The sequence below is a fragment of the Oryzias melastigma genome, unplaced genomic scaffold (assembly GCF_002922805.2).
Source record: "Oryzias melastigma strain HK-1 unplaced genomic scaffold, ASM292280v2 sc00560, whole genome shotgun sequence".
Classification (NCBI taxonomy): domain Eukaryota; kingdom Metazoa; phylum Chordata; class Actinopteri; order Beloniformes; family Adrianichthyidae; genus Oryzias; species Oryzias melastigma.
In genome coordinates this window covers 13,385-23,905 of record NW_023417153.1, presented here as the reverse complement: position 1 = coordinate 23,905, position 10,521 = coordinate 13,385, and the positions used below count along the sequence as shown (strand labels likewise).

Below are 10,521 nucleotides of genomic sequence, written 5' to 3'. Positions count from 1 at the left end.
TCGGCCCGCCATCACAGTTGATGTGTCACAAAGCAGAACTTTATCAAACTCTGGGGTTTTATCTGCTGCTGATTTATCACAATTTGAATTAAGAAATATTCAGTTTCATGGGATTTTCCTTTGATTTAAATCAAAAATATAATTAATCTCTAATGAGATCAAATGAAACAACATTTGGACAGCTGTTTAAAAGTTCTGTGTCTGACTTCTGAATACTTTCTACAATTCAAATGAACAAAAAAAGAATTACCGTAAGAAAAATTATCTAATGCTAAGAAACATTTAAAAAAATGTTTTGTTTTAAAAAAATGATTATTAGGGGAAAAACGTTTTGTGATGTATCATTAAGACGTCAATATTTTCAAAACATTCTGTAAATATGAATATTAAAGTTAACTGTAACTGAAATCATTTATATATAAATGTTTCACGGAAAGAAGAAACAAGAGTGTTTGTGTGTGTGTGTGGGGGGGGGTGTGTCTTCATTGAACTGTATCATCAGTTTCTGTTCTCTCTGACTGAAGGAGGTTTTTGTACGACTGTTTTTCACTGTGTGAACGAGAGTTTGCTGTTGATGTAGAATCTAGGCAGACAGTAATAAACTGCTGCATCTTCAGCCTGAACTCCACTGATGGTCAGAGTGAAATCTTGTCCATTAGCTGTTCCACTGCCTGTGAAATGAGTTGGAGTCCCTGATTGTCTGCTGCTGATAAGATAAATGAGGAGTTTAGGAGTTTCTCCATCTTTCTGTTGATACCAGGATAAATAGTCGCTATTAATAATATGACTGGTTCTGCATGAGATGGAGACAGATCCTCCCACAGTGGAGCTCACTGCTCCAGGCTGAGTCACTGTGACCTGTCCTCTGGACTCTGAGGATACACAGACAGAAACAGAAAGCAGCTTCATGCTTTTGTGGCCTTCATTTCAGAGGGACGGATGTTCATAGAGGAGAGGAGTTGGATTCTCTGGACTTTACCTGTGTAGCAGCAGCAGAGGAGAGTCCAGATGAGGACGCAGATCACACTCATGTTTGATGATGATGATGAGGAGGAGGAGGAGGAGGATTTGTGTGTCTTCTGCTGTGATGAAGGACAGCTGTCAGTCATCCAGTCTTCAACTCTCAGGACTATAAAGTCTCCCAGAGCACTGGAGCATGGAGCTTCTGATGCAAAGTGTCTCTATGGAAATGCAACCACTCACTCCAACAGGAACATGGATCATCTTCATCATTATGATTATCAGAAAACTGAAAGTCATATTTTATGATTGATTAAAAACTTAGCAGAAACTTTTGTCATTTTTTATGTTTGTTTTTTATCTGTTGATAATTGAGCCACAATTAGCCTTTTTGAAATATCATAACTATAAAACTGTACAATGTGATGTGAGGACGTCTAGTTATTTTACATTTGCTTTATATTTATTGAGACGACTATATTTTTGAAATTCCAAACTGTGTGATTCTAAAATGTTCCATTAGCCATTATGAAACTTAGCTTCCAAAGAGCACATAATTTATTTTTTTTATCATTTGTCTTAACACTTAACAGAGAGCAGCAGAAGATAAGAAATTACAACATTAAGTTTTTTAGGGAAATTTAAAACATTAAATCATAAATGCTCAAAGGTAGATTTCTCTCTAAAGGAAGTTCCACTAAAACTGACTGACAGACTTTATTGCATTTAAGACAGAACTTCTCCTGATCAATTGTTGATTTCTGCAGAGAAGCATTTTAAAGTAAAACTGTGGATCAATATGACCTGAAGCTACTTTTATCCTTTTATTTCGAAAAGACATTTTACCTTTTTTCTTTAGATTTTGATGATTGTGCTGTCATTTATTCTTTTTTACCCCCAGGTTAATTTTTTTTTTTCTACAAAAAGAAAAGAAAACATGCATACGCACATATAGAAACACAGAGCAATGCACAAAAAAAAAAAAACTTAGCTAAATTGAACAAAAAAAACAAACAAACAGAAATCACACATTAATCATTGAGAAACAATGTGTTTTTCAATTCACAATTAACTATTACGTCTCATAAGATCCTCTATAAAGAATAGCAGACACATCAACACTTACATGGTCCAAAAAAATGTTTACACATTTTTGCAAAGTTATTAGTTGTAGAATGTACCGTAAAGGTTAGATAATCTAGAGCAGCAGTCCCCAAACTTTTTTACTCAAAGGACCACTACCTAAATGGGATCCCAGTCTGCGGGGCAAATGCAAACAGAAAATTTGGATCCTGATGAGAGACGTGGAGCTGGTCTTTTGACCCGTTTGCCACTGTTGTTGCTGCTCCATCCTGGCTAGCTGAAAAAGGCCGATAAAGAATCAGAAGTGACCGTGAAAAGTCTTGGGAATTTCTAACTCAAAAAAGGGCTGATTCACTTGTGGGTTCTTTCACCCACAGCTGCAGGGAAACATTTTGTTTTACGGTTTCAGATAATGAATTAAATGTAAATCTTTATTTCAAATCAAATAGAAAATAAGAATTTTGTGATTTAACCATCATGACAGCAAAGAACCAGAAACTAATATCTAAAAGTAAAGAATAGAATTATTATAAATGTGGATACCACTAAAGCTGGTTAATATGAGTGTGTGTGTGTGTGTCTTCATTGAACTGTATCATCAGTTTCTGTTCTGTTTGAATGAGGGAGGTTTTTGTACGACTGTTTTTCACTGTGTGAACACCCACTGACTGTTGATGTGGTGAGCACTCTGACAGTAATAAACTGCTGCATCTTCAGCCTGAACTCCACTGATGGTCAGAGTGAAATCAGAGTTTGATCCACCATCTGAAAAACGAGTTGGAATCCCTGATGCTCTGCCGCCAACATAATAAAAGAGCGGTTTAGGAGTTCCTCCATCTTTCTGTTGATACCAGGCTAAATAGTTGTTGTTATAAACATCCTGACTGGTTGTACATGAGATGGAGACAGATCCTCCCACATTGGAGCTCACTGCTCCAGGCTGAGTCACTGTGACCTGTCCTCTGGACTCTGAGGATACAGAGACAGAAACAGAAAGCAGCTTCATGCTTTTGTGGCCTTCATTTCAGAGGGACGGATGTTCATAGAGGAGAGGAGTTGGATTCTCTGGACTTTACCTGTGAAGCAGCAGCAGAGGAGAGTCCAGATGAGGACGCAGATCACACTCATGTTTGATGATGATGATGATGAGGAGGAGGAGGAGGATTTGTGTGTCTTCTGCTGTGATGAAGGACAGCTGTCAGTCATCCAGTCTTCAACTCTCAGGACTATAAAGTCTCCCAGAGCACTGGAGCATGGAGCTGCTGATGCAAAGTGTCTCTATGGAAATGCAACCACTCACTCCACCAGGAACATGGATCTTCTTCATCACTGAAATCATTTTTTTCTATTTATTACTGTGCCTTAGACATTTTCTGACAGCTTTAAGAAAACAAATAGGTTGTAGGTTCAATGTGTATTGATAGAATACATCTAGAATTAGAATGACAAAACTGTAAATGAAAAAAGAATATTTCTAGTCTTCATTTTCTGATAGAAACGGGAGGAAATGATCAGTTTTAGTTCATTCAAGTGAATCTTAAATTCATCTTGTAACAGCAGAATGACTTTTTGAAACCTGAACTTCTATTGTTCTAACTCTTGATCTAAGATGGCGGATGATCCTCATCAAGGCCCGTCTGCTCCTGAGTTTAAACACTCCAGGATGAATCCTGTCATCTGTACAACTGTTGATGGTAAAGTCATTGTTGAGGACGAACTAGTTAATTTTCTGGTTATGAAAAACAGAAAAATGAAACAAGATGAGATTGTTACTTTGGCTGTGAACTATTTCTACCCAGAGGGGATTGTGGCCTCAAAGAAACTGTTGTCTGAATTTTGCCCAACTACTCAGCAGTGGGAGATTGGCGCTGCAAACAGCCGATTCAGCTCCTTCAAAGTGTCCGCTGAGTGTGATGAAGTTAGTGAAATATCTGCACCACAGAGATGACCAGAAGGGGCCTTTGTCCGGGGATATTATGAGCAGCGTAAGACTGCCGCGGTTGGTCCGAGCAGCTCGCTAGCTGCTGAGGAACAGTCTGTTGCCGTCCAAGGTCCCCAACAACCATGCTAAATGTCAGTATGAGTGTCCTCATTCAGCTGTCGTGGTCTACGCTTCGGTCAGAGTGCGGCGGTAGAAATTCCACACAGAGTTGTGGACATTCTTATGGAAAACTGTTTAGAGAAAATGATTTTTTTCTTATTTTGAAATAAGATGTTTTAAGTGGAGGTGCTGACATAATACTTTGGTTAATTATTTACAATGTTTTCAAACCAGAATTGAGTTAAAAGTTGTTTACATCTTAATTATAACTCATTTAAGAAAATAAAATTGAACAACTACCAAAGACAAAATGTGGTATTTTAAACCTCCAGCCATCATTTGAGTTTGTTTGTTTCAGAGTCAGAGAGCGTGTCTCTGTACAGTCAGAGGTTTTTGTACGACGCTTCAACCAGTTTGTATCACTGTGGTACACGTTTGGTGGAGGAACCAGACTGGAGTTTGGAAGTAAGTCAATCTTTTTGTGTCTTTCTATGTATTCATGTCTTTTTTTTTTCATTCATTGATCTTGAGTTACTGTTATACTTTTAAAAAATGTGTTTCTATTATTTTTGGTAAAATAGATTTTTTATTACAAACTAAGTCTGTGTGAAACTTGAAAATATAAAATTCTGTTTTTCCTGTTATTGAAAAAAATACATTTCTATTTGCGTTAATTGAGAAATCTGGAACATTTAGTTCATACTGAAATAGTCGGAGAACGTTTCTCTGTACAGTCAGAGGTTTTAGTAAAACAGAGTCAGTTTGTTTCACCGTGGAGGACTTTAAGGAAAAAAAAAACAACAGACTTAAAGTTAAAAATGTATATATTTTAAATATTACGTGCAGAATAATTTGGATTAAGTTTTAATTTTTACCAAACGAACATTACCTCTTTTATATTCATTATTTAAACCTAAAAATATGATATAATTTCATATTTTTTGTGCCAACAACAATGTGTTTAAAAAATGATTTCATGTAAATAAGGTCATCTTGTACTAAGATTCTGTTTTTACCCTCTTAAAATTATCTTTCTAAACTGATTCTTAGGAATAACGTATTTCAAAATGTTTGTTTTTCAAGGATTTTCTTCTTGAGGGCAACCAACATGAGTGTTTTGTTTTTGTCATAATTTGTTCATTTCTTTAATCTCTGATGAATCTTTATAAAGACCTTCAGTCCAAACTTGTTTTCTCCATGAAGATTCATCTGCTCTTTTTCTAACCCAGTTGGACATTTTTCAGTGTAAACTGAAGTTTCTCTTGTTGCTGATCTGCATGAGAGATCTCTTCAAGGAAGTGAAACAATGTGTGAATCAATGACTGATGGAGCAGAAAAACACCTGACAGAATTTGGTGTCTCCTAGGTGATGCCCCGCCCTCCCTGACCGTGCTCCTCCCCTCCACCAAGGAGCTGCAGCAGGGGAAGGCCACACTCATGTGTGTGGCCAACAAGGGCTTCCCCTCAGACTGGACTCTGTCCTGGAAGGTGGTCGGCAGCAGCAGCAGCAACTGGGAGGAGAGCAGGAGCCCCGGGGTGCTGCAGAAGGACGGCCTCTACAGCTGGAGCAGCACCCTGAGGCTCTCTGCAGACCAGTGGGAGAAGGTGACCTGTGAGGCCAAGAGAGGATCCCAGACTGCAGTCTCAGAGACTCTCAGGAGAGACCAGTGCTCCCAGTCCTGAACTGAAGCATTCTGGATATAAATCTGTTTTCTATTATGTTTCTTTTTTTACTTTCTCCTTTTTAAACTCTGATTGGATTTTTGACTTCTTACAGTGTCAAATGAAAAACTATCTATCAATAAAAAGATTTTACTAAATGATTTTCTTCCATATGTTCTATTAAGACAGAAACAACTTCTTTTTATTTTAACTGACACAATACTTTGTGAATACTAAAATACATAAAAACAGAACAGGAAAAAAAACGTAAAGATTTTAGTTGAAAAAGAACATGATACAAGCATGAAGAAAATAACATTGAAAAAGCAGCTTTTTAGCACAGATTTCAAAGTTTTTAACACAGATTTACAGTTACCAGTTCTAACAATAAAGACACTTTCACTCAATGACTTAGACACACTTGTACATGAAAGAACATTCATGAACACATTGAGACCAAACAGTGATAGAACTATAAACAGTGAAGTTGTGCTTTTTTTAAGGCAACAAACAACTACAATATCACTTTTTATCAGGGATTTCAGTTTAGTCAGTTCACTTGTACACATTTTATTGATGTTTTTTGTGTTTAGAAACTTTTCATTCCATTTTTATTATGTTTTGAGATGGAGTTGTTTGCCACATTTTTCAGAGTTCTTGAACAAATTCATTGTAATGTTTTTTTGTCAGCCTGAAATGCAAGATTAACACAACAGAGGAACTTAAGTGACAAAAAGGTCTAACAAATAGTTTACAAACTTAAATGTAATCTAAACTTTTAATTGATAAAGTTAAAACACTCTACCAATCAAACAGCTGCTGTATTCTTTATGGAATAGAAATGAAATATTCTTCAGAAAGTTTTTTTTTCTGAATCTCGTGCAGAAATGATCATAAATGTTTGACAATTGTAGATTGTGATGCTTTCACTCTTCTGTTCCATTTATCAGAAATCCACTTTAATTAGTTCTAGTCTGGAAACTCTGCTGTTCTTATCTCACTTCTTCCAGATAGTTCTGTGTTTGTTTAGGGTGGATGTCACTCTGTACAAGTTACTGACCCTGAATCCAGCTGAACAGCTCCATATCATCACACTTCCTCTTCCATGCATGAGTACTGATGTCAGACTGTGGAGCCAGCCTTTCATCTACGTGTGATGAACCAAAGTTGTGAGATAATTCCATGATCCATAACTGCTATTTCCAGTCTTCAGTAGAGAGGCTGTTTCCTGAAACAGACGAGTCTCTTCGTCTAACTCCAACATCTACATAATGTCTTTCTTGCTGCTGCTTGTTCTGCAGCCTGAAGTTTTTCTTGAAGTTGTTGTTTTGTGAACTGTCTGTTACGCAGCCGTTGACTCTCAGAAACTCGGATCCACTTGTGGCTTTGGGTTCTCCAGTGTCTGAGCACATTTTGATAATGGAAGAAACTCTTCTTAAGGACTCAGTTTCCAGCGTTCTGATGGTCTCTATCTTCATTGGTGTATTTTTCTCGCAGTTTTTCGTGCTGATTGTTTTTTTTACCGTGCAGTTCAACTAAAACTGATGAATCTCTATTGAATCAAAACAATTTAAACAATTGAAACAATAATCAATGAGCTGATAGGAATCATGGAAACGTGTAAATACATGAGACTCATGAGACAAATGAACCCTTACCAGTTTCTATAGTTACAATTGATGTTCATATATAAATTAGTAATAATATTTCGAATAAAATCTGGAGATAGTTTATGTATATTCTTAGAAGGTTAAATATATCATGAAAACTTTGCTTAAATCACAAAAAAACAAGGGCTTGTGAGGGACTTTTTGAGCCTCTAGAGGAAGTTCAGTTTCTGTTCCTTCTGACTGAGGGAGGTTTTTGTACGACTGTTTTTCACTGTGTGAACAACCACTGACTGTTGATGTTGAATTCACCCATACAGTAATAAACTGCTGCATCTTCAGCCTGAACTCCACTGATGGTCAGAGTGAAATCAGAGTTTGATCCACCATCTGAAAAACGACTTGGAGTTCCTGATACTCTTTTGCCAACATAATAAAAGAGCAGTTTAGGAGTTTCTCCATTTTTCTGTTGATACCAAGAAAGATCAACTCCATCATCCACCGTATGACTGGTTCTACACGAGATGGAGACAGATCCTCCCACATTGGAGCTCACTGCTCCAGGCTGAGTCACTGTGACCTGTCCTCTGGACTCTGAGGATACAGAGACAGAAACAGAAAGCAGCTTCATGCTTTTGTGGCCTTCATTTCAGAGGGACGGATGTTCATAGAGGAGAGGAGTTGGATTCTCTGGACTTTACCTGTGAAGCAGCAGCAGAGGAGAGTCCAGATGAGGACGCAGATCACACTCATGTTTGATGATGATGATGATGAGGAGGAGGAGGAGGATTTGTGTGTCTTCTGCTGTGATGAAGGACAGCTGTCAGTCATCCAGTCTTCAACTCTCAGGACTATAAAGTCTCCCAGAGCACTGGAGCATGGAGCTGCTGATGCAAAGTGTCTCTATGGAAATGCAACCACTCACTCCAACAGGAACATGGATTATCTCGATTATCAATACACTGAAACTAATTCCTTACCAAGAAGGAGGATCTAAGCTCAGGGATGTCCAGTTTAGTTTATCAATCAGTTATTGTTTAAATTTTATGATTGATTTTATGTTTCTGGACAACAGACAGTGTGAAGACCGTTGAGACAACTGTGTTGTGTAATTAAGAATTTATAAATAAAATTGGATTGAATTAAATTAATACATTTTCACAAAATATTATTTTGCATGGACACTTTGATTCCTTTTTATTTTTTAGTTGTCATGTTGGCTTAAAAATGAGTTTCTTTGATGCTTATTTAAACAACATGAGCATAAAACTGCTAAACTTCATAATATGAAATTTAATTATTTCATATTGCTTTGTATTTTTTTGTTATTAATATACTTTTTTTCTCATGTGTAACGATCTTGATAAAGTCACTGTTGTGGCTGTGGCCGTATTATTTTCGTTTTTATTTTTTAATTGTTTTTTTTTTTTGTGTGCTTTCATTTTTGTATCAGAGTGAGACCTCTATCATATGTATGGTGGATCTTTGTTTGTTTGTCCAATATATAGATTCATCTTTATTGGCAGAGCCAGACTTTTTGTGTTTTTTTTCTATTTAAAATGGGGGCAGATATATTTTTAAGTTATGTTCCTCTAGATCCTCTAGACGTAGACAAGGACAAAATAGTGACGCACAAACATAGACTCCTCCCCCTTTACCACCCCTACCTCACATGAACTTAAACATTCTCACAGATTATTGATACATTTCTACTAAAATAAATACGCTGTCATGTATAAACAGGGTTCCATTCTGTTGAAGCATCATTCAACATGACGAGGTTTACTGTTCCTGAGCTGCTGGATCATATCTTTGGTCATGACAATGATCCTGAAGACTCAGAGAAAAGTGAAGATGAGGAGGATGTGTCTGATGAAGAGGATCAGGATGACCCTGAGCAAAACCAGACATCTGATGAGAAGGTCCCAGATGTCTCATATGCAGAAAGGAAAGACTTTAAATTAAGAAAATGTGATTGTAAACCCGAGACGTCAAGTCAGAATTTGTTGTGTAATTTCCACAAACTCTTAAGAAGATTCTTCCTTAGATTAACATCATGGAAGTGAGAAAAGTTTTGTCAAGGAAACATTATCTACTAATAAAAAAACATTTGTCAACTGATTTCTTCCATGAGTCCCTCTGATGACAAAAGCAAACATGAGTTTTTATTCTGACTAAATTTGTTGTGAGGCATAAAGTAGGGAGAAAAAAAAAACTGGAAATAACAAAACCCCTTCAGACGTGCCATATTTCTATTTATATAAAATATATTCTACAATGTCTTTTTTTCTTTTAAGGTGATGTTAAATTAGACGGTGTCCTGATTTACATGGAACATAGAACATTTCTGACATACGACGGTGGGAAGAGATTAAACAGTTTGTTAAAAGGAACTAAATCATAAATAAACAAATAAAAACAGCTAACAAGAAGCAAATTTAAAATTAAGAGAAGTTTAAAGTTTCTAGCTGACAGTGAACAATAAATCCAGCATCAGTCAAGAGTTTGGACACACTTGTTCATGACTGAACACACGCAAACACACAGATGAACTACACACATTTCTATTCCACAGTTCAATAAAATGAATTGATCCTTTTTAGGAGAGAAAATGACATCAGGACATTTCTCAGCAATCATCTGCTTCTTTTACTGTTGGAAACACTAAACATCAAACTTCACCCAGAGACCAAACTGGATAAATTCATCCTTAAATTTCTGATGAAGCAGCTATTCTCATGCACATGAGGCTGGAGGAACATTGTGCTTTTCTCTGATTTTCTTTTTCTTTATTCCCCTAAAGAAGACTCAATAAGTACAACAAACATCCACTGCAAAAGATCATAAAAGTAGAAAACATATTTTAACAAAAAGGAAAAAAAGCCTTATTTAAATTCCATTTATCTAGAAGTTTTTTTGTTTGATTTTTCTAATCTTTCAAAATACAAATGACTTTCTATTGAATCATTTTGTGCTGTAGATTGAATAAAAAACTTTTTAATTAACCTTTTTGGATTCACTTGTTTTCTTCAAAATATGCAAATATATTTTTGGTTAATTAATTATTTACAAAAGTTTATATAAAACTTCTTAAACAGGTTATTCAGGGTGTAATATGTCTATTGTCTGTGTTTGTTAGAATGGATGTTCAATGAACTGTACACTCAA

At 36.3% G+C, this 10,521-nt stretch overlaps 1 protein-coding gene and 2 gene segments (V, D, J or C); 1 reads left to right on the top strand and 2 right to left on the bottom strand.

Moving 5' to 3' along the window:
* Positions 1 to 2,689: 2,689 nt before the first annotated feature.
* Positions 2,690 to 3,176, bottom strand: LOC112141609. The segment is given in 2 exon segments: positions 2,690 to 3,012; positions 3,120 to 3,176. Coding segments are annotated over 2 exon segments (375 nt in total).
* Positions 3,177 to 3,652: 476 nt separating this feature from the next.
* On the top strand, positions 3,653 to 5,857 carry LOC112141613. The gene is made up of 3 exons (XM_036211105.1): positions 3,653 to 3,961; positions 4,417 to 4,549; positions 5,451 to 5,857. Exons 1-3 carry the CDS (start codon positions 3,653 to 3,655, stop codon positions 5,765 to 5,767), a joined length of 759 nt encoding a protein of 252 aa, XP_036066998.1. The 3' UTR covers positions 5,768 to 5,857.
* A 1,767-nt stretch (positions 5,858 to 7,624) lies between these two features.
* LOC112141607 lies at positions 7,625 to 8,111 on the bottom strand. The segment is given in 2 exon segments: positions 7,625 to 7,947; positions 8,055 to 8,111. Coding segments are annotated over 2 exon segments (375 nt in total).
* Between the last annotated feature and the right edge of the window lie 2,410 nt (positions 8,112 to 10,521).